Below are 27,915 nucleotides of genomic sequence, written 5' to 3'. Positions count from 1 at the left end.
AAAAACATAATGAATAATGTAATAGCAGAGATAAGGAGATGGGACACATAGTAGGGAATGCCGCCATGACACTTTTCGGCGCGCCATCTAGCGGCTAATGCCCTCCCTTCATCATTAGCAGCCGAATTCCCAGTAATTCTGGCCCCGGTTGATTTGAAGTTTCAACTTTCAAGGGAAACCCAGTGGAGGACTCATAGGATATAGCGAAATTTGCCTGTATAGTACGTTGCCAATCCCCTCTAGCATGAAAAAATTATGGCATGTCACCATAACAAATATTTGTGAGTGTTTGCTGGGCTAATTCGTAGATGTTGATTTTATTGTAAGGTAACAAGAATCAAGATGTCTGTTTTGTTGATAAATGGGAACGGTCCAACTCAAAATCTTTTTCATCAATCAGATTGAAAGTGACTCAAAAGAAGGGAACGGTCCAACTAAATTCTTCATTCACAGTCCATGACTTTATTACAAGTACTGTGAATAAGAAATTTATTTGGACCGTTCCCTTTTATACATTTATGCAGTCCATGACTTTATTACAAGTACTGTGAATAAGAAATTTATTTTGACCGTTCCCTTCTATTGGGTTTTTTCAAACATATTCTTGATGTAAAATGGTTAAAGTTGGACCGTTCCCAATTACACTATCAAGGTCTATTTCATCAAGAATATAAAGATGTGTTGAAATATTATTAGGGAACGGTCCAACTAAAATCCTACTCCACAGCCTGACTTCATGTAAAGAGACTGGAATAAGAAATTTAATTGGACCGTTTCCTTTTTTTGAGTCACTTGAAATCTTATTCTTGATGAAAAAGGGAGTTAGAACATTGTCATTGAGTTAACCAAAGTTACATAACACATAGGCTAATCTTCTTGATTATTATTATCTTACAATAATATCTATATTTTATTAAAAGAAGATAAACTTTCACTAATATTTGATGCGATGCCATGTCATGTTAGGCGAGGGGCAATATACGAGCATCATACCCTCATGAGTGTCGTCCTGCTCTAGCTTCCTTTCCCAAAATTCAAACAAGCCGCCAAGCCTACAGTGCCTTTGAGGGGGGATTGCTGGGAATTCGTCTGCTAATGATGAAGGGCGGGCATTAGCCGCTAGATGGTGTCGCGGAAACTGTCATGGCCGCTTTAACACGGCAGTGTCCCATCTCCTTATCTCTGTGTAATAGATCCCCGATTATATGTCACAGCGCCTCTAGCGGCCTGACGGTTCTGGTACACGGTACGGTACACCCAGTCCCAGCCGTTAGAAAAGGGAAGGGTTATTCCAGCCGTCAGAAAGGGGTAGGGTACACCCAGCAGTAGAGAGGACAGGGAACCCCCCAACCGTCAGCCGTCACAGCGCCTCTAGCGGCCTGACGGTTCAGGAAAGGGGGGAAAGGGTCCGTACTACACCCAGCCGTCAGAAAGGGGTAGGGTAGCTCCAGCCGTCAGATGTAGAGACTAGAGAGGGGTACCCCCAACCGTCAGCCGTCAGAGCGCCCCTAGCGGCCTGACGGTGCAATAGCGCAAAACCCCATTCGAGCACCGTCAGCCCGACGGTGCAATAGACTCGACCATCTGCTACTGAGCAACAGCTTTGGTTTGGTCTTTATTTCGCAAAAAACACTGATATCCCACATAAAACTGCCCTGGTTCTTGCGTACCTGATAAACTAAGGAAACTCAACCCAATAACCTGGCAGAAATCAAGGCTGTATCTGAATGCTCTTTGGTAAACACTGTAAAATGGAATGAAATATACTTTACAGTTAGTTATGTCATGTGAATACCTAACGTAGAAACAGAGAACCTTGAAAACTTTGAAATTTAAAAATAGTTTCCTCATGATCCTGTCCTTTCCTCTTAGTTTCCTTCCAATCCTTTGTATAAAAACTTTCAAAATTGGTATAATGAAAAAAAATATTAATCTTTTGTTTGCTCTAGACATAATAGCTACTTATCCGAACTGACAATACAAACGAAGTTGAACAGGTGTTGATAACCGGGAAGCGAGCAACGTTTGACCTGGGAATTGAAATTAGATAATGTAAACACAAGCAGGATATTAGAGTTTTTAATTTGAACGACCTTTTAACAGTTGAATTAACGAACTCGATAGTAATAAAAAGGATTAAGCCTACCTGTTTCACGAGAAAGTCGTCAGTCGGCTACGGGACGACGATTGAAAATGTCTTGAAAAATGACCACACATGGAATGAATCAGAATTCGAATTCGACAGAACAATTCGGTTGCAACTCCAATTGTGTTATTGTTTTTTGTCGGTATCGCCATGGAACATCAATGGGGAAATGTGAATCTTTCTCAATTAACAAAAGTTTTGCAAATCTCATCCAACTAGGACCAAAAGCCCAGCCCAGACTCTCCACACCCGAGGAGCCCGAGGATTATCAGAAAACTGAAAAATGTTGCTCACATATTTCACACGAGGCAGCTGACCAGACGACTGTACGCAATCTGCATGATTTCTAATCTTATTGTTGCCATCTGGCGCAATTTATTGATGACAATCTAAGAAATAAAGATTCAAGCTATAGGGATTTTCTGAAAATTTAAATAACCTTGATTTATGTGTGCCACTGAATTGTAAATGACTAAATAAAATATTAGACCCAGGTTGAGTTTGAATTCAAACCCGCACCAAAAAACGCCATCTATCAACAAACATTACACTTGATTCTACACGCTTGACACAAATGTGTCGTCTGCAAAATTCTTGTCTCGTCTCAAAAATCACATCAAGATCAGATTACTAACAAAGAAATGCTAATGCGCCAATCGGCACTTTTTGCCTTTCTCTTTCAAAGTTGATCGACCCCCACACATTAATTCACTTTATCTAACGTCGTGGGCTGAGTAAGAGTGAGGCGTTTTTCCTCCGCTGCTAAACCCCATCGACCACAGGTCCACTGCAACTCCTTCACCTTCCTTTGACACTACCGATTTTACCTCGAAATATTTTCCTATTTTTGCTACTTTGTCGTAAATTTACAACATGGACTGGTTCACGTTGGCACTGAGTTTCGCCCTGTTTCTATGTGTATCAGGGGAAACAGAGTATTTAGGAAAAGCAACCAACACTCTCAGACTTGTGCACATGGTATGTAGTAACTTGTTGATTCTGTCTAAATGTTTCGTGTATGTATAACTATCAAGTTAATTTCTGTTTCTAGTTGTATCGTCATGGTGACAGGACTCCAGTGCGACCATATCCTTTGGACCCCTACCTCAACTTAACCCATTGGCCTGTATCGTGGGGCCAGCTGACCAAAGTGAGTTTCACATTCTCCATGCATATTTCTCCAAGCTTAATTATCTTGACATTTCCCTCACAGGAAGGCAAAGAGAGGCATTTTAAACTGGGACAGTTGAACCGGGAACGCTATGGAGATTTCCTCTCAGAAACTTACAACCCAGATGAAATTTACGTCAGATCCACTGATGTCGACAGGACCTTGATGAGTGCAGAATGTCATTTGGCGGGACTCTTCCAGCCCAATGACAATCAGACTTGGCATCCAGATCTAGCCTGGCAGCCCATTCCAGTCCACACTATTGCAAAAGAGCAGGGTCAGTTTGAATTTAAGTCACGTGAAATTGAGAATACTCTTTCAATTTTCTTGTCATTTAAGATCTGCTGCTGGTATTGGAATCGGAGTGCCCTCGTTATGACGAGCTCCTCGCCCAGCTCAACTCTTCACCAGACGTTCGCAAACGCATGGACAGCAACAAGGAAATGCTGGATTATTTGGCTGTCAACAGTGGCCTGAATATGACAGAGATTGATGACATCGAATACCTTTACGACACGCTCTTTATCGAAGTATATTTCATTTCAAAATCAAATCATTAATGAGCAGGGATCCTTAATGAATCTTTTTTGCAGGATCGTTTCAACAAGACTCTGCCCGAATGGACTACAAAGTACTTTCCCAGTCCAATGAAGGAATTTTCCGACTTTAGTTTCGAGATGAAAGCTTACAATTTGGAAATGCAGCGTCTCCGTGGAGGTAAGTTAATATGAGTCACAAGTTCACGTCATTTTGCTGTTGTAAAACCAAATTGATGATGTGCAATGACAGGCCCGTTGGTGAAGGAGTTGGTTGAACATCTGGGCGCTTACGCCCAGTCGAAGTTGACCCCACCCAATAGGAAGCTGTTCATGTATTCGGCTCATGACGTCACTGTGGCCACTTTTCTTTCTGCCCTCAACATCTTTAACGGCATCCAGCCACCGTACGCGTCCATGGTCCTGGTGGAGCTGCACGAACTCAAACCCAACGACTTTTCCGTCAAGGTGAATTTGAAATCAATTGCAACATTTCTTGATCATTCGAAATTTCATGCAACTTTTAAATTAGATTTTGTACAAGAACGTGTCGGATGATGGGCGGAATCCCGAGGTTCTTTCGCTGCCCGGCTGCACGCGATTCTGTCCCCTTGACAAGTTTTTCCAGCTCGTCCAAAATGCGACGAGCGACGACATCAAAGTCGAGTGCAAATTGGTGAAGCCTGATGCCTCCACCTTTGACACCATGCTAGGTTAGTCACTTGTTAACAAGTTGACAAGCCTGAAACTAAACCGCATAATTTCTGTTTGTTTTAACTAGTCATTAGCCTGTTGGCTTCCTTGAGCTGCCTGTTGCTGGTCGCCTTGCTGGTGATTGGCGCCCTGTGGTACCGCAAAGTGAGGCAAGAGAACGGTTACGCCTACAGCACCATTCAAGCCGAATGAGCAGCCCCAAATCATTTCATTTTCCTGTGTTATTTTTCTTTCTTTCCCTCCATTGGTGACAGTATAAGTTCGAACCATCTTTTTCTTCATCTATTTTTTTTGAAACTCTTGTGTGTTATGTTGACCGTAATTCCTCTCTCAGTTGTCAATTTAAGTGGTAAAAAATGGCGAAAAATAATAAAAAAAAGGAAGAGAAATGTAAATGGCGTCATTCCAGATGTTGAACACGCACTCCACCTCTTTTTTATTATTATTTTTCATCTCTTCAAAATTCTTTTTAAAAAGGGGGTAGAATGTAGGCGAATATAAGATTTCTCTTCCGGCTCCCGGATGATGACAACTCGTCAACAACACGTTCAGTTAAAAAAAAAAATCGTTTGGCAGTTGGCACCTTCTACCCGATTTTCTCGAAGCCCATTTTTCTGTTTGTTTGTTCAAAAAAAGATTTCAGAACGTGTTTAGTTCCTTTTTTTTCTTCTCAACGAAAAAAGGTGAAACAGCCCCTTTTATTTTCTCCTAAACTGGGGGGGACCCGCTGGCAGACAGATCCGGGAGAAAGTGGAGTAGCCCGAGTGGAATAGTAGCTAGCTAGTAGAGATAGCATTGGTCGTGTTTTCTTATTTCCTCGACTCTTTTAAATATTTGTCGAAGAATAAAAGAAAAAAGCCAAAAGTTTTGAGTGTAGAAAAATCTGATTTGAAATTATTTTCCATTTTTTAACTTGAAAAATTCAGATGGTCCAAATTAAAAATGAAATAATAAAAGGTGTCGGTGAGTGCGTAACATAACTGGCGGTGATGAGATTAAGGAGGTTGTTGCGGGGTATATAGGGGCGTATCCGGCAGTCAGTCTAGGTGCTGTGTGCCACGCCGTCGGGAGAGACGACGACCGAGTGCAGTGACCGCGCAAGGACGTTCTCTTCTTCTTCTTTCTTCTTCTTCTGGTTTTCTCTTTTCTTTCTTGTGAGCTGAACGAACGAACGTTTGGAATGTCGGTCACAGGTGGCAAGGACGAGGACGCGACCAAAGAGTTTGGGGTTCTTGTCCTATTTATCGAACCGTCGTCCCATCGTCGGTCGTCGTCGTCGTTGGTCGTCCCTTTTGGCTATTCAAACACGCCAGACTACTCACGCGGGCCTTAATATTCTCTACTATACCAACTGCTGCTGCTGCTGCTGCTGATGGAAAGAAAGAGATCACTCCCTTTTTTTCTTTTCTCCCGGAATAAAAAATAAGGAGAAAGAAAAATAGGCACCTTTCTCCTGGCATACCTTAGCGGTTTTTCACCTCAATCACGGCTAAATATTCTTTTATTTATTTTTATTTATTTTAAAAATTAAAACGGATGTCGCCCAGTTTTGTATCTAAACTCCCAACAGGCCATTCCGTTGGACAGAAAAAGAGAAACATTAAAATTCCATTGAATCAACAAGTTGAATGGAGCCCATAATTAAATAAAATCGGCGTGACGTAACTACCGGATTGATTGGCCCCCACGTGACAGCAGAGTCGCCAACAAGAAGAAGTTAAGAAAAAGAGAAAACGAATTGTAAAAATTGAGGGCCTTTGGAGAAAAGAGTAGTATAAGATCCGGCTTTTCCCCCAAATAAGGCGGCCGCCTCACGCCGGATGCCCCCAGTTCTCTCCTCCTTGTTGTATTATTCAACCGAACGAATGTTGTACAACATACGCACAAGACTGACAGCCATGTGCTGTCGCTTGAGCATTTCAGCTTTGAGAGAAGAGAGAAATGTTTTAGTAGGGCTCACGTTCGGTTATAGGTGTTGGTTGGAATGACGTCACAAACTCGGCCCCAAGACTCGCCTTTTTTCCGCTGCTGGCCCGGCACTTTCAACCGTAGGGGAAGGAGGAGAGATAGTAGGGCATCAAAGATGGGACTAGCAGCAGCAGCTCACAAGGAGAGAAATTCACAAAACAACAAACGAGACCCAGCCAGCAAGAAAGAGAATGCAATCCTCGGCTGCATTGGCCCTTAGTCTCGCATCGGCAGCATCCGCGACATCATCTTCTTCTAGTGAAGCTCCTCATAATAATCAGAGATAATCATCGAGTCAATTTTGAAGTGTTTTCGTCACCTCCGGACAAGAGTCTTCCATCGGCCGTGCCCATTTTGTCGACAAGAATTCTCATCTCTCGACGACGGAGCATCTTTCGATTTAGTTCATTTTTTAAAATGTTGAAAAGTTTTCTCTGTTTTCGAGAGACGGAAGTCTTGCACAAGAAATTTGAAAAAAACAGGTCGGTGGGACTTTCGTCCGTGTGTGATGCACTTGACAACACCGCGCCATTTTATTTTTATTAAGTATTTTACTTTTATAATTTTAAAATAATTTTTGGTTTTATTTTTTTGAATATTTGATTTCTTTACAACGGAATTGCACTGGGGCGGTGGCGCCCCAGTGGAAAACGATTCGTATCGCAACATTGACACGTTGCGCCATCTCAAGTTGAGAAACAGCTGATTCAGCTTCCGGCCTCCCGCAACCAGCCACTTCATCAGCTGTGTGTGTATGTGTGTGTGTTGCTGGCGATAGGGAAAGAAAAAAACCCGTTAAATGGGCAAAAGATAAGCCCCAAATCGATTCTTGATTCTATTTAGTTCAGTCCCTGTCATATCGGGGAAAGCAGGGGCCATCTTGTTTGACGTTTCAGACTTTCAGGCTGAATTTACAGGCGACAGCTGGAGAGATCTTGCAGTGCAACAGGTGTCCAAGGCCAACAGGAAATAAACAGTTGATCAAACAGGTGGTGAGGTAAAAATTTGTCATCTCTTTATAATCTTCGTGTTCTCTGCCAGTTTCATTTTTGGCTTCTCTCCTCGCAGGTGTCTTCTTCTCTGATGATGAATGCGAGCGCAAGTCCTACCAATGAGTACCTGCACCATCAGTAAACGTATTTGCCAAGATGACGAAACCCCCTACCCCGCCACCAGCTACAACTCTTGCTGGGAGTGGGTGGCCTCTTTGCCCGGTGACCAAGACAATGCCAACCTGAATGTAGATTGCAGTCCCAACAACGAACCCAGTGAGTGTCATTCCACCATATCTTTATCCAGATTGCTGATAACTTTTTTCCCTGCAGTTTTGGCTGGTAGTGATTTTATCGTCAGGAAAAAGGGTATCCTCGGACTCCACAATGGTGGAGGTAAACACAATGCAGCAGACATTTATCAGTTGGCCCAGGCCACGAGGAAAGCCAGGGACAGACCATCGGTGGTTTCTGAAGGACCCAGGTGAGTGCAAATATCAACTGCAACTCTTGATAATATAATTCTAATTTCCAATCATTTCTACAGGGAAAGGGTCAGCCAGGACAGATCCTCAATGCTCCGTTCGGCGTTTGCAGCTCAGCGTTTGGACAAGACCAATTCGGAAGGAACTTTCTCTTTCGATTCGTCCACGACGGATGCGTTTGGTGTGTGCGATGACGAGTACAGCCTTCCATCAGCTGAAGAACTTCTCTTACAGATGGGATTTGGTGGGCCATCCCAAGGACTAGACAGGGTACCCGAACGTTTCCTCCAATCATCTCAGGTTATTACATAATTCAATCAAAACTAAACCAAAATCCTAATTAGTATATTTTTATTTCAGATGCGTGGTGTTGATATTGAACAGTTTTTCTTAACCCAACAAGAATTAAACGACACGTTTGAAACGGGTTCACTCGGTTACAGGGGACTGGCCGGACCTCCGACACGACGGCCTTCCGGAATTGTGGCCAGATTGTACGAGCGGATGCTGCGGAAGAGTTCCGGGCCGACGATATGCAGCAGTTTTGAAAATCCTCCTGGACCTAGCCACCCGATGGAGCCACTCACTTTGAAACTGCCCCAGCCGGAAGTGTTGATCGAGTCGGAAGAGTCGGCCGTCACGCCCACCAATAACAATCAGGGCGCTTACAATTTCAACACTCAATCGGGGACGATGATGCCGCCCAGCGGATCGCACAATTCCAGTCTGGCCAGCTCGAGAAGGTCCAGTTTGCGTCGACAGGAGTGTGTCGACGAGGAAACGTTGGCATCCGCCGAGCCGGCCGAAGAAATTCTCTGCCAGCAATCGGAGCAAAGTAGCGGATTTGTTAGTGGTCGAATGCTGGCCAACGCTTCGCAAGTCTTGCCCACTGTCTACGTGACTCCTCCCCCTTCTACAATTTTCTCACAGGCCAGTCTGGACATGCCGGAATCGGTCACTACTCACGAGGTTAATCATTTTTAATCATTTTAGAAGAATTCTGGCTAATGAAATTTTATTTCCAGATTGACCCCATCATCTCTGTGCTGCAATTGGCTGCCGAGGCGTACCGGGTCCGGATGGCCACCGCCCCACTTGCCCAGGAACTTCCTCACGAAGAAGATCCTTGCGATTGGAATCACAATCTGGAAGACGTCAAGGAAGAATTGCGGGGCGAGCTGGATAAAACGGACGATTTACTGCAGAGACTCCAGCAGCGTCTGTCTCACGCCCGTTCCATCCATCAAACGTACGACTCGTCTGCTCTGCGTGGAGTCCTGACGGACATGACGACTTTGCTCCAGCAGCAACAGCGTCTCTACCGTCGAGTCAACGAAATGAGAAACGACTCGCTGGAAACTGTCCAGCACTTTCACGTCAATCACCACGAATCCGTCATCGATCCAGCGAAAACAACAACGACATCCCTTCCGGCGGAAGAGTCTTCTAGTCTGCTCAAAACGAGCGCCAACGTCTCTTCCTCCTCCCCATCCAGCGACGACGATGAAGAAGAAATAATTTTTCCTTCCGGAATCCATTCCCGTCTGTGGATGAAATCGTTTGAGCGCCGACTGACTACCCACATTCGTAAAACGATCCGGCAAGAATTGCGTCGAGTCCGACCATCAGCTACTAGAATAACGGCACGCTCAAAGTTAAAAAAATAATTATAACCCATCAAATTATCAAATTTTGCACAATTTTTTCTATAATCATGTTAGGAATTCTTTTTCAATTATTTAAAAAATATAATTATGGTTCGCGTTTTTTCCTGCTTCCACAAAATAAGCTTTTTGTTATTTTGTTTTTGAATAATTTTTCAAAAAATGTTTTAAATTCAACGTGGGTTTCTTTTTTCTCAAACATTTTGGTAATTAGGGGAAATTTCAAACCGAAAAGAAGACGAAAAAGATGGAAAGGTAACAAAAACATGCCGGTATAAAGGGGTGGGACTATTAACACACACACAATTTTCTTTGTTTTGGCCCGTAGAGTATTTGGGTGATTGAAGTTATAATCGTGGAATTGTTTCTCAAGTGTGATGGCACAAATAGGACTAGGTAAAGTAAACGTAGGAGTGAGTAAGGTTATAATTGATATAAACGAGGGACTAGCACGAACAGTGCGGAATGATTTCCATTCGTAAAACGCGTTGGATTCTGTGGGTTGGAGGATGTGGGGGGTAGGGGGACGACAATGGGAACGGAAATTTGTTTTAATCAATAATTTCTCTCTTGATTCATTTTTCAATTAATTTATGAGGGTAGTGGGCACATAGGAAAATCCGGCAAAGACATTGTCGCCGTCACGGTTGCAACCCAGCGACGAAGCGGCGCGGACGGAACGGGCTTGAAGTAAAGAGGCCGGCACAGGTTCTCTCGTGAATTCAGGATCAATGTTGCGCAAATCGTAAGCGTCACTCTACGTCAGCCAAACAAACCCAACATTAATTCAATTTCTCTTTTAAAATATTGGCGGGAAATTCAAATTACCAATTCGGGACGGAACGGCGGAGTCATTTTGCGTTGCATCAAATCGTCCCAATTCAAACTGCGGTAAAAGGCGTGATTGCGCACATCATCGAAATCGGCTGGACCCGAACCCAGACGAGTTCGCCCGTCTTTCTGTAACAACTAAAGAAAACAAAATTTTTATTTACAAAACTGCACAGAAATTTAAAATGAAAAACTTACGGCACTGAGTAAATCCTTGCCGGCCGTGGAGACTTGAATGTGATCGCGAAAGTGGAGCGGCTTGTTGAGAATGGCGTCGTACATGACGGCCGTGTCTCGGCTGTAAAAGGGCGGCAGGCCGTAGAGCATCTCGTAGAGGACGGCGCCTAGACACCACCAGTCGACCGACCGACCGTAGGCCTCTTTGCGGATGACTTCCGGCGCCAAGTACTCGGGCGTGCCGCAGAATGTGGCCGTCGTCTGGTCGCTGTCCACCAGACCTTCTTTGCACAGGCCGAAATCTGTCAGCACCAAATGGCCCTCGCTGTCCAGCAAAATGTTTTCCGGCTTCAAGTCGCGGTACACGACGCCGGCAGAGTGCAAATAGCCCAAGGCAGAGGCCATTTCGGCGCTGTAGAAACGGGCCCGGGCCTCGCTGAAATGTCGTTCCCTTTGCAAGTGGAAAAATAACTGCAAAATCCAAATAAAATTTAATTTAATTCATTTGAATATTAAATTAAAGTAATCACCTCTCCACCGTTGACAAAGTCGAGAACGAAATAAAGTTTCTCCCTGGTCTGAAAAGAGGCGTGCAGAGAGACGAGAAAGGGGTGGAGTTGATTATTGCGCAACACGTTGCGCTCGGCCATAATGTGCTGAGTCTCGTTGCGTCTCACGACGGCCCTTTTCTCCAAGACCTTGACGGCGTAGAGATGCTGGTCGGCATAACGACGGGCCAGCAGAACTTTGCCGAAACTGCCCCGACCGAGCACGCGCAGGAATTCAAAATCATCCGGTTTCAACCTTTAATAGTAAACAAAGAGTTAAGAGAGTCCCAACAGGAAGTGGCTCGTTTGTTTACACCAAAAGAAAAAATCCTTACGGCCGTTCAGAGGGTCCCAGATTAATGTTTCCTTTGACGATGGGGACGGAACGCTGTTGGGTGATGCTGAGATGGTGGTTAGTCGTTGTGGTCGTGATGTTAATCATGGCGGAACCGGGTCGAGACTCGTCTGATTCATTTTCATCCTCTTCGCTGCTGCGGGTGGCCTGTCGGCCGTCACCGCCTGACTCATTGCCGCTACTCGTCTCGACGCCACTGTCGTCAGAATTGGCCGATTTCTTAGCGTTGCTGCGTTCGTCCAGCGACAGGAACTCCCTCACTTCCCGTCTGAACGTGTACGGAAATAAAGATTACTAACCACACGTCAAAAATGACATAACAAGGCAAATACTGACATGGAGAGGAGTCGGCCGTCGTTGATTATGAGCCGGATGTACTCTGTTAGTCCGTCACAACGTGACTTTAAAAAGGCTGGATCGAAATTACTCCCAAAGAGCCGCTTCCCTGGTAATTTCAGATTGAGTCCAGCTATCTGTTGACAATAAACGTTTGAATTCAATTAATAGGTTTTATCTGGATAAATTTGATAGAGTGGATATGATACCTGTTTCTTTAGGACGGCGTGGAGCCGGCAAAATTCAGTGTAACGCCGGTAAACGTCCCACGAGCGCCCTGCATCCTTCATTTCGACGTGATAAACCTGTCGGCGCATTTCATTAATGGAAAAAGAAAATTAATAATGCAGCGAGGAAATGATTCACAGATATTTGAAGGCTGGTCAAGTGGGAATAGGATCAAACCGGTTGTGCAATCCAAACTCTTCGTTTTGTCGGGTTTAAAGGTTATCTCCATTTAGAAAAGATTAGGAAATGCCCAAATAAGGAAAAGGAGGAAATGGTGGGCAATGCACATCAGTCGACTCGATCTCAAAATTTTGAAAAGGAAATTTTAAAACACTTACGGCGTATTTCTTGCTGGCTGTTTCCATAACCTGGGCCGAAATGACAAGGGCCGTCAGTGTGGGTTTCCTCGTGGGCGATGTGTTCTCCACCGTCAAAACTGGCCATCGTCGAAATAACACGAGGCAGGTATTAAGACAAAAGTTGCAAAAACAAAATAATGAGCAACACCGACACACACACACGTTTTGACACGACACGAGAGACAATATGGCCGACGACGACTAACCTGGTCGAACTATGGACATGAAATGTGACGTGATTTTGTGCATCTTGTTGACTCTTGATTTTTTGGCGTGCAGAATATAACTATCTTGATTCAATTAATTTTTTTTAAGGCACTATGAATTAAATGTCTTGATAAATATCACAGATGAAAATGCGAGTCGTAACGTGTTTTCTTTTAATGTGGCCGCGCCAGTTCGTGGAGCAGCACGTCGTTTGTCGACCGTTACCAACGTCGGAATGAATTGCCCACCAGCCTCTCCGTCTCATACTTGACTAGGCACCTAAGCCAGCGCTGCCTGGTGGCCGAAATTATCGACTGATTAGCACAATTAACTCGGGCGCAGTAGAGGCCCTGTGTTATCTTATTGACAATCCAACACACACGAACTGGAAACGACGAGGGGGTTTGAGTTTTTGTTTGTCTAAAAAAGAAGTTTCAAAGTCGAGGGGAACCATAGCAGCAGTTGGCTCTTCTGGGATATGAATTATTGGTAAAAGAGAAGAAGATTATTTCCATGTTGTTTCTACTATTTACACGAAGGGGCGGCCATGGCTTGTGGCTGTGACGTCACAGCCATTAAACGCCCCTCTCAGGCCTATCGACATTTTCCGTCGTGTTCATCAATGAACATTTCAAAACTAATTATTCTCCGAGCAGACTTTCAATTCACGATGACTTCATTTATTACCAGGCCCGTGAAATTCCTGTTTCATCAGAACAACGACCACAGGAATGTTAAGCTCACACGAGTTGGCAGCGGTTTAATCTGGCCAAGACCTTTGCATGACTCGGCGGCATTATTCGAAGTTTTCCAGCCTACGTAAGTATATTTATTTTTTTTACGATTCATAGGCGATTAAGAGAATAATGAGGGTCAATGTGTGCAACAACAACAACAGCACAAAATGAAATCTTTTTATGAAAGGTCCGGTCTAGTACTTGTTTCCATGCACAGAGACACACCAGTGATATCAACAGCACAGGTCGCCAATCTTATATTTTCTCTCTGTTTTATCGACACAACAACCTCACCAAATGTTATTTGTTCACTGTCTGGCGTAGATTGATACCTTGATACCTTTTCATACTGCCGATATTGAAATAGTTTGAGCCTGTAACTACAATATTATTTTTCGAGTCTTTTTCGACCATCACGTGCTGGAATTCAATTTTATTATCTAATCATTTTCACCTGTCAATAATGCTTAATCTCTTGAGACGATGACCAAGGGCTTTTTTTTCTAATTTCAAATAGATTTGACTCGAATTGGAAATCATTTCCCGGTAATAAACACTTGAAAACTGACGTGGCCAATGTCAACGTCAAGTGCCCATCATTAGCTTCAAAATGGGATGCGATTGACACTTGACGTCCATTTATTTGTTTATGTTACAGTAACATTTCCCAATCGACTTTTTTAAAATTCGTAGTCGGCGCCATTGATTCTTTAAAATGTGAATTTTTGATCGAGGCCAATGGCGGAAATAGATCGCCCATCTCGAATTCTTACAGTCGCCCTTGGCACGTTGCAAAGTTGACAGCATTGAATTATTTTTGACGTCATTTTAATCATTCAATAGATTTGATCGTAACCTTGACGTTGTCCAATAACGATTGGAAATTCATCCGCTATTTCACTTGCATTTACCTGGGACTATGCGAACTTGAATGTGATCCACTAACCCCATTCCGTGCATGTTTCCAAGTGACATAATCATTATTACGACACTGCCAATGCGAGATTCTTAGCTGGGCATCTCTGCCGCGTTATTGCTCGTTCCCCATGACGTTTGTGGGTAGTAAAAACAGCCGCAAACCAGTTTCTTTATTGTTTCCACTTTTAATTCTTTGATAATCCCACAAGGAAATGTTTTAATCTTAAATACCAGACGATCATGGTTCAATCCAGCAGCTGGATTAATCCTGAATTATTTTATTTCAGTCGAGTGAGAGCATCGCTATAGATAGACGAGATCATAAAATTAATTTGCCAGATCGAGCCGAGTAATAGTCTGATAACTAAAGGTGTGGTCTTATTTCTTTTTTCGTGTGCATTAACTTGCCCTTGTGCCTTGTGTCACGTTGGATTCCATTTTTATCAGTGAAATGTGGCGCTATAGGGCAGTTCAGCAGCTCAGGGGTTGGGTTTTTTCGATGTGAGTGTATAGTACGAGAGTCTAAATTACAACACCCAATGGGCCCAGGGAAAAAATAGCCGGGCAGAGATGTGTGTCGTTTCTCCCACTGTCCTCAAAAATATCCCCCAACCCGATGAAAGATCAAAAGTCCAAAGTCTCGATTGCCTATGGTGGTACAACCACTCGCCCGTCCGCTGCACGGCCGCACGCACTTTGCTCGTGATGGTAACTCGATACGGAAAAACAACACACACACACCGCCCGCTAAAGAAATGGACTTTTTATTATATTTAAAACATTCAAAGTCTATAACCTGAATTAGTCGAAACAAATAACGTGACATTTTAATTAACTTTTTTCAAAAACAAATTTTGGGATTTTTGTTGAGCTCAAATTCTTACCCACAGATGTCGTTGATGACGGCCCAAAATGAAATTTAGTTTAAATTCTTATTTTTTGCGCGTTTTATTTCTGAATTTTGACAATAATGCTTTATTTGTATTTGTTTTACTTGACAGGTGAACAGCAACCCATTGGAATTGGAACAGCCCCCATTCAACCCTTTGGATTGAATTATCCATTATCCACAGGACGACACTTGCCCTTAAATCCTCCAACTGCTCCAAGGTAGGACACAATCATTTTTCACTATTTGCGGGTGCCATTGCTATGGCCAAGGAACAACGTGGTTTATTTTGAAAACAGACAGGCATCTTTTGATCAGACTACAACAAACTAGCGATAGATTCTTTACATTTTTATTTGTTCAGACCTGGAGATCCGATCAATTCACTGTAGCCTTATTCAAATGTAAATGATGTCAAATGTTTCAATTTAATTTCTTATGCGTCAACTGCTGGACTGTTGGGTTAGGCCCTACCGTTTCTTGGTTTCGTATCGGTTCGGTTGGTCTGTAGGAAACGGTGATTCGACTCGACCATCTGGCGGACAGTATAGCGTTGACCTTCTCCAGCAAAAGAAAATTGTTGAATAGCGATGACATCTTTGTTGCAAGCGTCCAGTAATTTGCCCAGGCTCTCACTGTCCAGGTGACTTGATTTCCCCGTACTGACGTCCATTCAAAACTACGATCGGCGAACTCTGGAAGGTCATCACCTCTGATAATCCCTCGAGATGTGATATTAGTAAATCGACGCCAATTGATTAGCCACGGTCGACATTTGATTGGGTCTGACCATTTTATTTCGTATTTTCTTCATTTCATTTTCATTTCGAGACCTTTGATACCTTCGTTTAAACTCTTGAACGACCCAGTGCCGATCGTCATGTTCAGTTGCTTGATGAAATCGTGTTTCCACCTTCCTGGGATGGTCGTCGTCGTCCTCTCTCGGATCCTCAATTCTCTTTTCTCTCAACTTGCTCATCTACCCTTTATCATCTACGTTCACTGATCATTCACGTATCCCTATCTCATCTACCTCGCATCTACCCTCTTCTCCTGGCTCCTGGTCCAATCCGCCCTCTTTCCGCCCACCCTTTACCCACTCTCTTCCCATCCGGTACCCAACTAGACAAAACCTGAGAGACGAATATGAGCAAGTTGACCGATATTTAGTTAATAGCTCCGAAAACTTGTGGCACTGTCGACGCGTTTAACGATTCTTCGGGTGGAAATTCATTCGTCAAGAAACTCATCCAGCTTCCGCGTCAGGCTAATACGTTTTGGTACATCCGGTATCACATTCTCCACCGTTGGAGCAATCATTTCGCCTTCCTTTTGAGCTATTGCCTTTTGACCTGGGCCGGACTGGGAATCTCCACCTCAAGAAAAGCTTGGCCCACCGAGTTGCCCACTGGATTGCGAGACACTGGATTGTCGTACAGTCGCAGATGAGTGAGACTGTCGTCACAGCAGGACAAATAAATTACGGCAGAGCCGACCGTGATGCTGGACGTCTTCCAAAATGATTTCGACGACTTTTTAACTTTAAAAGTCATCATAGACCCTTCTTGATTTTGAGTTTTGATGGTGAAGTTTTGGTTCCATTCCGGCTGACTACCGCGGATGATTTTGGTTTTAATTTTCCTGACCTGGTCACGGTTCATGCCGTGCCATTCCTCGACCTGCATGGAAACGTAATATTGGTCAGAATCCTTTGCTTCTGGAAAGTTTACTCCTCTCACAATTTTTATTTGGAAATTCTTGGGCTTTCGGTTTCCTTCCCCGCAATCAGGTAGCGGCTCCTGTGCTTCCGGTTTCTCATCATCCATTTCCTGATTCTGTACAAGTTGAGATTCTTCGTGATTTCGGGGCAATGCGTGTGGGTCTTTTGTTATAGGGCGGGGCTGATTGTCAGTGGTCTTGGATTGAGCCTTTGTTGGCTGTTGCTCAACCTCAGGTATAATTGTTTCTTTGGCGATTTCAAGTAGTTCAGTTTCACCCAGCACCTGCTGATCTTTGTTAGTCACATATCCGATATTGTCAATCGTCTTCTGCCAATTCTCGTTCAGACTCTCCGGTTCTGTCTTTATCTCGTCCGTTTCAAATTGTTCGTTAGATGAAGGTACTTCAGCCGGAGTTTCCTTGGGTTCAGAAATTATCTCTGTGCTTGGAGTGCCTTCCGGCAGCATGTACTCGATCTTTATATCCAGCTCAACACAAGCTGTGCCCACTGGATTGTGAGACTCGTCGTACAGTTGCAGCTTATTGAGGCCGTCGTCCAAGCTGCACACGTCAAGTTGAACGAAGCCGACCGTGGACGTCTTCAAACCCAATTTTGACGACTTTTTCAGTTTAATTGTCAGCATCCACTTTTCCGGATGCTCAGTAATGATACTGGTCAAGTCTTTATTCCAATGCGGCTGGCTGCTGCGGATGGTTTTAGTTTTGTGTTTCTTGGAATGGACGTGGATCATGCCGAGCCATACATCGACCCGAATGGAAACATAATAATTGTCCTTTGCTTCCGGAAGGTTATCTCCTCTCGCAACTTTGATTTGGAAATTCTTTGGTGCTGTCCGGTTTCTTTCCCCGCAATCAGGTAGCGGTGTCATGTTAGTCATTTCACTTTTCTGTTTTTCAAGTTCACTTTTGGTAGTTTCCAACTCGTCGTGTACGTTCTGAAATATTTTCACCTTTGATGAGGAGTCTGTCAGTTGTGATTGAAGCAGACTCAACTCATTTTCCAAGCGTTCATTTTCCGATACAGTCAGGTTTTTATCATCGTCTTTCGCCATCAAAGGAAGACAACTTTGTTGGTTCAAGTCATCTCCGCTGGGAGTCGGAAGACCTTTGTCAATTGCAAGTTGGGTTGCGCATAAAACGTCAGGTTCAATCATCTTCAGGTTAACAGCCATAAGCCGAGTTGGGGTTTCAGTCAGTCGACTGATGGATTGGATCCTGTCTTCAATTTTTTCGCCTTGGTAGCGAATGAGTTAAGCGGAGATTTTTCTCTTGAATGTCAGGTAACACACAAATTACAAGTTTGTTATTTTCGAGTTTATTCCGATTTCTGAGGAGTCTGTCGGTTGGGATTGATCAGACTCAACTCATTTATCCAATTATTCGATTTCCAATAAAATCTGGGTTTGAAAAAAGATTCGCTTTGACGTCAGTAATAAGACGTTTGTTATTTTCGAGTTGACTTTTGGTGATTGCTAGCTCGTTTTGAGATTGTCGCAGCTTGGAGTTGGAGTCTATCAGTTGGTATTGAAGACGACTCAACTCATTTGCCAAGCGTTCTTTTTCCAATAAAATCTGGGTTTTTTCGTTGAATACTTTCGCCATCAAATGATGAAGACAATTATGTTGGTTCAAGTCATCATCTCCAATGGGAGTCGATAATTCATCGTTAATTGCAGGTTTGGTTGCGCAATAACGGTCAGGTATAATCATTTTTGGGGTCACAACTGAACGCCGAGTTTGGGATTCGGTCGATCTAGCGGTGAATGCATGCAGTGCTGCGGCATACAGTTCTTTCAATGAGTCTGTGAAACTCAAGAAGAAATAAATAGCCATTTTGAAAAGCAATAAAGCACTAGCAAGTATAAGTGAAGCGACTTCCACAATTGCGATCATTTTTACCACTGGTAGATTGGGTGTTTACAATCGAAAATTGCGATATTGTCTGTTGCCTATTTTCTTGCCTATTTATAGACTTGCCAGGGGAATCCTTTTTCGCACTGTCCCATTCCACCGTTTCAATCAGATTTCTAATTATGTTTATGCTATTTAACTTTTTATTTTGATGTGTTATCGTAGTTTAAGGTCTAACGGACATTGTTCAATTCGTTTTGAATTGATTGCAATTCATTGAAATATTTTAATTGCATTTTTGAAATGAAGGTTCTCGGAATTCCGGTTGAATTCACATGTTGCCGGTCTGGACATGTCTGGAAAACGACAGGGCGCCCCTAGCGGGGAATCCACAAACTAAAGAAGTATTACGTAATAGTATCACAGAATTTTTTAATTCTTATCATTTTTGTATTTTTATGCGTTCGGTTGTACCGTGTGTATTTTAATATATTTTGAAATACGTGGGAAGAATATGTTCGTTTTTTTTTAATGGTTAAAGTTTAGGTAAAAGTTAAAGTTTATTTTGGAAGTGTTTTGGCTTTCTTCTTCAGCGCTTTGCCTTCTGCTTTGATGTTGTTTGCATGATCTTGCAAAATTTTGGCCCTTTCTACCATTTGGAGCCCTGTCGTTTCCAGCAAATTCGCGTATCCATCTTCATACTCTCGGGTCTTGCGCTTGGCAATCAGTTTTTTAATCCAATTTCCCTTTTCCTTGTCTTCTCCTTTGGTTTTGGTCGCACCGGATTTCAACGATTCACGTTCGGTTTTCGTCGCTTTAGCTGCATTTTGGGTGTGCTTAGTTGCTTGTTGCATTGCAGCCAGAGCTCCCGATAGCGCCTCCACTTGCTCTTTAGCCAACTTTGTCGATTTTTGCACGGAAAACAAAGTTTCCTCTTGAGTGTCCAAAAGTTTTTGATTCTCTTGTTTTAGTCTCTCTAGTTCTTCTTGGCAATCTTCAGTCTCCTTCTTTAGGTTGTCATTATTTAACTCGAGTAAAGATTTATCGCTTTCCAGGTCCAAATTACGGGACGTTAATTCCTTATTTTCCCTCTCCTTTTCTGTGAGCGTAACTTTGACAGATTCCAAGCTTATTTTTAGAAAACTGTCATCTTGTTTGATGCGCTCCAACTCCGACATCGTTGATGACAGGGTCTCATTCTGAGTTCCTATTGTAGATTTCAAATGGACGATTTCGTTTCGGAGCAGTTTTTCGGTGATTTCCCACGTCGAGGCATTGCAGAGCAGAACAGATTTTTCTTTCTGGAGCTCGTTGATTTGAGACTCGAATGCAGTTAACTCTGATTTTAGTTGAGTTATATTCGACTGAAGGAGATCGACTGCAACTTGTCGTTCGTCGGCTAATTGTGCCGATTCTTCTGCTAATTTGTTGACTTTTTCCACGAACACGAAAGCAGCGGCTTTTTCCTCTGAAATGCGTCGAAATTCCGCCTGTATCACTTCCGTTGTCCTTTTCGAATCTGTTAACTCATTTTCTAATTGATCATTTAGACTTGTCAAAACCAGATTTTTCTGATGGGATACTTTAAGTTCGAGCTGCCATTTGTGCATCTCCTCAATTTTCTCATCGGCAACCTTTTTGGCCTGCAGGGTAGAATTCAAAATTGCTTCTTTTTCCTCCAAGATTTTCTGCTTCCTGTTCAACTGATCCTTTAATTCGTTTATCTCCTTTTCCAATTTCAATTCAGTCTTATGAAATTTATCTGTAATTGTCAGAGCCTTATCTCGTGAAGTAGCCAACTTCAAAATGAGCTCATCATTTTTCAAAGCTTTTCTCTGCAACTTGTTGTTCAGTTCGTTGGTTCTAGCCGTCAGGTTTTTAATTTCCTCCGATTGGAAACTCATCATACAAGCTGACGTCTCGAGATTAGTTTTCAAATTGGAATTCTCGTCTCTTAGTTGCTTCACAAGTTCATTGATATCTTCCGGTTTCTCTCCATCTAGCGGCTGAATTTTTTCGCTATCCGATTCGTCCTTAGCGACTTCCGAAGCCACGTCTTTATCCATCAGCTCATCGTATTGCAATAAGGTTTCCTTCAATTTATTGTTCAGATCGTTTGTCGTATCCATCAGGTTCTGTATTTCATCCGATTGGAGACTCACCGTACGATCTGACAGCTCGAGATTAGTTTTCAGCTTGGAATTTTCATCTCTGAGTTGCGTAAGTTCATCGGAATCCAGTTTCTCTTGATTCCGGCTATCCGATTCGTACTTAGCCACAGTTTCATTTAGATATTTCACCTCGTCTTGGAGTCTCTCCTTCTCCTCTACAATCTCTTCAACACCGTGTAACATGGCGCTGACATTGTGAAGCCTATTCTGACATACCCCAATTTCGTTTTTTAGATTCTGGTTGTCGTTTTCTAAGTTTTTCACATACTCTTCGCTTATTTTCGCCGCCGGGAAATGATCGACCGGCGACTTTTCGGTATTTTTATCCATAGAATCAGTACTGTCAGGTAATACGGCGGAAGCTTGTTCCGGTTTCCACATAACAGATTGGGGTGTTATGTGTGTCCGGCTGGTTGCCTCTTGCACTTTGGTTGTCGGAACTTGATTGTGACAAGATTCCGGATTAGGTTCTAGTCTGGTTTCAGTTGTGGTATCTGATTCAGAATTTTTGACCAGTAGAAACCAGACCCAAGCAAATATGGTTGCGCAAACGAATACTAAAAGAGCCATTTTTTCAATAGACGAATTGTTCGTAGTAATAGTATTTAGACTATATACTCTTCTAGCTATATTAGCCTATATAGCTTTTGACTCTTCATTATATAGACTCTGGCCGACAATGGAGAGTACGCACGAGAGGAATTTTCGTATTTTTGTTCAATATTTCAATTTTCTATGTAATTATTTCAAAATTTTTTATCTGAATGTAATCAGCAGAATTTTACGATCAATGTTCAAAAGAAATTATTGCGTTAAAGTTAATTTTGATTATTATATCGCCGATTTAATAATCGCTTAAGCTTGATTCTTAATTTCTAAGATTGCCGTCAATTAATTTGCGATTGATGTAGTTTTTTAGCGCCAGATGGCTACGATCAGGAATCGTAACTCGTGTCGTCTGCAGTCTGCTTCCTCGTGACTAAAACATTTTTCTGAAACTACTTGGGTGTGGAAGTTCCTCGTTGGGTGTGGTAAACTGACGATTTTCTCGTTAAACAGGTAATATTTTTTTATTTTTATCGAATTCTCATCTGTTAAAAGATTGTTCACATAGTCAAATTCTGTAATGTCCTTTGTGAATTCTGACGTTTTAAATTCCCACATCAAACGTTGCTCGCTTCCCAGTTATTAACACCTGTTCAACTTCCTTTGTATTGACAGTTCAGATATGACTGATGCCTAGAACACGAGGAAACTAATTTTATGCCAAAGTTTGCAAGGTTTTTCTGTTTTGGTGTTCCCATGTTAGGTATTCACATGACATAGCTGACTGTCAAGTTAATTTCATTCCATTTTTCACTATTACCCAAGATGCCAAGAGAATTTAGGTGATTCAGCCTTGATTTCAAGTTATCGGATGGGTTTTTGGTATTGAGTTATTCATTTTCCAGGTACACAAGAACCAGGACAGTTTTACGTAGGATATTTTGGTTTTTGTAATACTAGGCCTAAACCAACGCTGTAGCTCAGTAGGGAAATGTTTTCTTATTGGGCTGAATAGCTCCCGACTGCCTTCTCAATTTTTTCTCTCTACCTTTTCCCTTCTTTTTGTGGTAGGGGCTGAATAGTAGTTGTAAGATAGGGCATTCTTAGGTTGCAAATGACGATTTGATACCATATGTTTTAATATATATATTTAAATCTATGGACAGACTGTTCATTTTCTGTAAAGGAAATGAGGCGTATTGAGGTGAATGTTGAGTTGCGGAAGTCCCAGAAGGAAGACCACCTAGGTGTTCATCGACAGCTGTCGATGAAAATAATCGATGATAAGCCCCTCAGCCCTCTTCAAAAAAGAATTCATGTGGCTGCAGCCAATATGAGCATTGAGGACATAGTTAATGGTATGTGTGTGGCAGCTTTTGTTTTCTCCATATCCTATTTTCTCATATTTTTCTACATCACGTAGGTATCAATAGTGGTGATGAAAAGGAGGAAATTACTGCCACACACGCACTGCACACACACGCTGCACATCTAATCTTCAGCAGGGGACGTAATCCCCTAAAAGTAATTGTATGTAAATTAATTGACATCCTCATCGATACCAACGTCATTCCCAAGCTGGTAGAGTTTCTCAGTCGTGTCAATAAGTATGTCGTGTCTTAATAATTTGGTTTCCAAACCTCTCTGAATATAAGATTTCTTTATGTTTTAGACCTGATCTTCAGTATGCGTCAGCCTGGGCTCTCACCAACATTGTTACACTCACATCTGATCAGACGAAAGCTGTCGTCAGTGCTGGGGCTGTTCCAGTATTAATATCTTTGTTGGGATCATCTCATCAATTTCTGGCCGAGCAAGCTGTCTGGGCTCTCGGTAACATCGCCGGAAACGGACCAGAGCTTCGAGATCACGTCATCGAGCTAGGCATTATTAATCCTTTGATCACCTTGATTAAACCCGATGCTCCAGTAAGTTTATTTTGAAATTAAATACATGTGAACATTTAATAAGTGATTTTCTTATTAGGATACATTATTGCGTAAAGTCGCTTGTACTTTGCGTCACTTGTGTTTCAACAGTTATCCTCCACCCAGTGTCCATGCAGTCCGGCAGATTCTTCCCGCCCTTGCCCAGCTTATCCACAAGAACAACAGAGATATTCTCGTCGACGCTTGCTGGGCTCTGTCGTACCTCACCGATGGTGCGAATGAACGCATTCAAGAAGTTGTCGACGCCGGAGTCGTCCCTCGTCTCGTCGCTTTGCTGGACAACAATGAATTGGCCGTCATCGCCCCCACTCTGAGTGCTATCGGAAACATCGTTGCAGGAAGTGATATTCAGACGAAAGCTGTCGTCAGTGCTGGGGCTGTTCCTGTATTAATATCTTTGTTGGGATCATCTCATCAATTTCTGGCCGACCAAGCTGTCTGGGCTCTCGGTAACATCGCCGTAGACGGACCAGAGCTTCGAGATCACGTCATCGAGCTAGGCATTATTAATCCTTTGATCACCTTGATTAAACCCGATGCTCCAGTAAGTTTATTTTGAAATTAAATACATGTGAACATTTAATAAGTGAGTTTATTTTTTAGGATACATTATTGCCTAATGTCGTTTCGACTTTGTCCAACTTGTGTCGTAACAAGAATCCTCCGCCCAGTGTCCTTGCCGTCCGACAACTTCTTCCCGCCTTGGCCCACCTGATCCACAACAACGACAAAGAGATCCTAGTCGACGCTTGCTGGGCTCTGTCGTACCTCACCGATGGTGCGAATGAACGCATTCAAGAAGTTGTCGACGCCGGAGTCGTCCCGCGGCTTGTCGCTTTGCTGGAAAATAATGAAGCGGCCGTCATCATCCCCACTCTGAGGACTATCGGAAATATCGTTACAGGAAGTGATGTTCAGACCGATTCCGTCCTTGCTGCTGGTGCCTGCCCATTGCTGGCCAAGTTACTCGTTCATGCTAACATGAAGATCGTCAAGTTTGCTGCCTGGACCGTGTCCAACATTGCTGCCGGAAATGCCATCCAGATTCAGGCTCTCTTCACCAACAACGTTGTTCGTCCGTTGTTGGACGTGCTGGGCAAAGGTGACTTCAAATGCCAAAAGAAAGCAGCTAGGGCCATCACCAACATAACCTTGAGTAATACATTTCAGTTTAACTGGTGCTGATTGATATTTTTCAACTTCGTCTTTTTAATTTTAGATGGCACTGTCGAGCAGATCGCTTTGTTGCGCCAATTTGATGTCATTCCTCCGCTGTGCGCTTTGCTAGAGGCCAAGGAAGATAGCAAGACTATCTTGATCGTTTTGGATGGCTTGGCTAATATTTTGGCCGCTGCCGAGAAAATGGGTGAACTGGAGAAAGTTTCCCTTCACGTCGAAGATTGTGGTGGCCTGGATCGCATCGAAGATTTGCAGAGCCACGAAAACGATGAGATTTATCGCAAGGCGCATGCCATTCTGAAGCAGTACTTCTCAACTGACGTAAAAGATTCTTTTTTATTGCTTCTTTTCGGTTTTATTTCGATGATTATCACAACTGTTCACATTCAGAGTGTTTGTGTTGACAAATTCACCATGTACTGAGATTTTCAAAAATTATTTTTATTTTGAAATCCCCTTCATTTTTATGTAATATTTTTGTTTTTTGTTTCGACAGTGGGATGAAGATTCCGAGTTGGCGTTATCTCGATCGCAGAGTGCCCATTGCTAATTAAACAACCGGCCATCTCAAAAAGCCCGAATGAGGTTTATAATTCTAAATTTTGTCATCCAAAATTTTTTTTCTGCCTTTACAACGGTAAATATGTTCTTCACTTCTTTCCACGCTATCCTAATTCCTAACTTGTTTTGGCCTTTTTTAAGATTTCAAAATTTATTTTAATTTAAAGTTTCCATTTGCTTTCATTTCTGTTTATGCACGACGTCTTCTTTCCTCTTTCTGAATGCGCGATAAAAGAGCAATACAAAACAACTCAATCAAACATGGATCAACTTTGCATTGGGGTCGTTTGATGTTGCAAGTTGTTTTGTGTTTCAAATTGATTTCCTAATTGCAGGTTGTCGGTCGCTGTTTATCCATGTTCAGTCGTTTATATTTGTTTGTTAAAGTAGATATTTTCTGCAAGCATCCATGATGGAAGTCATTTCATCTGATATTGCAATCGAATTCAGGAATTATCTTACCACGCCTTATTACCAACTAAAGTCAAATTAATTTTCCGTCGTTAGTTATTTAAGTGTTAGCTAATATTTTACTGGACTCGGGACTTCCATTTCCTTTCTGAAGTTGAGCATCAAGTAGTTATCGATCCTTACGGCAGTTCCCATGCAACAACTGGGAGGAAAACTTTTTCGACTGCGTGTCACGACCTGTATACCCAAATGAAGGACAGTTAATTCAGATTTGCCACCGTCGTTGATGTCAACCTCTTCGTTTGCTAAAATTATTTAAGTAGAGAATCTCGAAATCTTTTTTCGTGTCGTTGCCACTTGCAAATGAAACGGAGGGATTCCATTCTCGTCATGCATGGTGGGATCGGTTCCTTTTTCCAGCATCCCCATCCAACCCATTCACGTTGTTGGCGAGTGTTGTAATGAAGTTTCCTCATTTTGATCGCAGTCATTGATATCGATTTCTCTTCTCAGGAGCTAATAAGTATATGACTGTATGAGTTTGAATCAGATCTCACAGGTTGCGCAACTGGTGATCCAGTTTTGTCAAAATATGGGATTTCAGGCAGATTTGTCCTATTTTTTCGCTTCGGTAATTTAAGTATTAAAGTTCTATTTTTATCAATTGATTTCGGAAATTGTTGGGTTGTTGCTGTTCCATAGACCAGGAGATGCTGAACTTGTTCGAGGTATCTTCTCATTATCTTTTTTTTTTTTACTGCACTCTTAATTAGTCTTTTTATCCAATTTCAGGTTCACCCTTCATCATTGTGCTAGGATTTTTTTAAGTTGTCCGGACGACGGATCTGGACTCTCTAGAGGCTGAGGTATTATTAGAGCTCTTTTCGTTGGTTTGCCGGCTATACTTTTTGTTGGTTGAATTCTATCCAGTTTAAATCAAGATGGAAATTTGTTTAATACGATTGCGTTTTATTCTTGATAGGATATTGTGTTCAATGCCCTAATATTAACAACGACAATTCATTCCAGGAAATATTCATCCCGACCTCAACTTCTGATTCCGCCTTGTGTTTTCTTCAACTTGTTGTGTTCCCGCCTGTGCTCCTCGACCACGAAATCTGTGATTGATACACACCACCACTATACCTTTGTTCAGGTGAAAACAGTTTATTTACTTCTGGTGCATGTTACTCCTAGTTGTTCGATGACACAGACACTTTTCTATGACTTTGGTTTTGAAAAGCGAAAACAGGTCATCTATTGTAACATTATTTAGTTAATTGCTTTGGAAATTCAAAGTTCAATGTTTGCATATAGACGTTGCCATGCCAAGAAAGGTGATGAATCCATTTTTGTTAGCAATGCCGGGGTCGGCTCCCAGTTGAATTTGTTGACGAACGTTTATCGTAGGACGTTTATTGTAGACTCTCATTATTACCATCGCATTCGCCGGTTTGTTTTCTCTTTTTCCGTTGCGCTTTTCTCTTTCAACAAATTGGCAATTTTTTCACCGTGGCCATTCTCGTTGATCGTTGTGTAATATAGCGCCTTTCTGTGTAGACTTTAAAACTCAGGAAATCAGTCATTGATCAAAAGCAATATCGATTTGCCATGACACGAGGATAATGTGTAGCTTTTTCGCCATTTTGGTGGAAGGTTCCATCCCTATTACCTACATAGTTGGATGGATTTTCTTTTCCACGTTCGTGGACGGATGCAGCTACTTGTGTTCTGGTTGTCTTTCGTTCTTGGAAAAGGTTTGGCGCTGCTGGGGGGAAAAAACTTTGCTCTTTAATTATCTTTTCCTCATTGTGTCACTTTATGGCACGAATAAACCTTGCCTATTTTCAAAAGAGGAATAATCGCAAATCAATTTTGTGCCGGGAATTTCGACGTTGCTCCCCAAGGCTTGAATTGTCGACAGCTCAATATCGCCATTTTCCATAAAGTTTTATTGCTAAAATTGACCGAAATTAGTCTTCTACATTGTCGTTTAATAGCCGGACAGCACAAGACAAAGACCTTTTTTGTTCGTTGTTATTAATCAAAAGTAAATCGTTTCATCTTTTCGTCAAGATCTTGTGACTCTGCTTCTTGACTTTTTTATTCCTCCTCAATATTCGCTTTGATGGAAAAAAAAATCTAGACATTGCAAAGACGACAACCTCTTGTTGACGTTTTCTCCTTTTTACCATTTTCGTTTAATATTCAACATAAAATCAGCTAGGAATCTGTTTTTTCTTTTT

General features: G+C 42.4%; 4 protein-coding genes across 5 annotated transcripts; 3 read left to right on the top strand and 1 right to left on the bottom strand.

Annotated features, from left to right (window-relative positions):
• The first annotated feature begins 2,774 nt into the window (after positions 1-2,774).
• On the top strand, positions 2,775-4,962 carry LOC124328529 (prostatic acid phosphatase-like). Its single transcript, XM_046787347.1, has 8 exons — positions 2,775-3,124; positions 3,198-3,296; positions 3,360-3,594; positions 3,657-3,847; positions 3,911-4,034; positions 4,107-4,321; positions 4,386-4,566; positions 4,635-4,962. Exons 1-8 carry the CDS (start codon positions 3,020-3,022, stop codon positions 4,757-4,759), a joined length of 1,275 nt encoding a protein of 424 aa, XP_046643303.1. The 5' UTR covers positions 2,775-3,019; the 3' UTR covers positions 4,760-4,962.
• Positions 4,963-7,439: 2,477 nt separating this feature from the next.
• Positions 7,440-10,082, top strand: LOC124328508. Of its 2 annotated transcripts, none has more exons than XM_046787309.1 (6): positions 7,440-7,527; positions 7,604-7,803; positions 7,861-8,011; positions 8,075-8,312; positions 8,373-8,981; positions 9,038-10,082. In XM_046787309.1, the coding sequence occupies exons 2-6, from the start codon at positions 7,626-7,628 to the stop codon at positions 9,677-9,679; spliced, it is 1,818 nt and encodes a 605-aa protein (XP_046643265.1). In that variant the 5' UTR covers positions 7,440-7,527; positions 7,604-7,625; the 3' UTR covers positions 9,680-10,082. The 2 variants fall into 2 exon arrangements, with proteins under 2 accessions (XP_046643265.1, XP_046643264.1); XM_046787308.1 differs by having other exon boundaries at positions 7,440-7,532.
• Positions 10,036-12,957, bottom strand: LOC124328510 (serine/threonine-protein kinase Sgk2-like). The gene is made up of 9 exons (XM_046787311.1): positions 12,717-12,957; positions 12,490-12,587; positions 12,133-12,228; positions 11,924-12,060; positions 11,568-11,855; positions 11,215-11,488; positions 10,706-11,155; positions 10,505-10,645; positions 10,036-10,433 (listed from the first exon to the last, which is right to left on the bottom strand). Exons 1-9 carry the CDS (start codon positions 12,757-12,759, stop codon positions 10,263-10,265), a joined length of 1,698 nt encoding a protein of 565 aa, XP_046643267.1. The 5' UTR covers positions 12,760-12,957; the 3' UTR covers positions 10,036-10,262.
• Positions 12,958-13,067: 110 nt separating this feature from the next.
• Positions 13,068-25,575, top strand: LOC124328502 (importin subunit alpha-like). Its single transcript, XM_046787295.1, has 11 exons — positions 13,068-13,206; positions 13,408-13,536; positions 15,374-15,482; positions 21,935-22,082; positions 22,736-22,927; positions 22,993-23,176; positions 23,242-23,497; positions 23,556-24,062; positions 24,122-24,674; positions 24,738-25,018; positions 25,194-25,575. Exons 5-11 carry the CDS (start codon positions 22,759-22,761, stop codon positions 25,245-25,247), a joined length of 2,004 nt encoding a protein of 667 aa, XP_046643251.1. The 5' UTR covers positions 13,068-13,206; positions 13,408-13,536; positions 15,374-15,482; positions 21,935-22,082; positions 22,736-22,758; the 3' UTR covers positions 25,248-25,575.
• Positions 25,576-27,915: the final 2,340 nt, after the last annotated feature.

This window comes from Daphnia pulicaria, chromosome 3 (genome assembly GCF_021234035.1).
Source record: "Daphnia pulicaria isolate SC F1-1A chromosome 3, SC_F0-13Bv2, whole genome shotgun sequence".
NCBI classification, from domain to species: Eukaryota; Metazoa; Arthropoda; class Branchiopoda; order Diplostraca; family Daphniidae; genus Daphnia; species Daphnia pulicaria.
The sequence above is the reverse complement of the archived record's forward strand: the minus strand, read 5'-3'. Positions and strand labels throughout refer to the sequence as shown.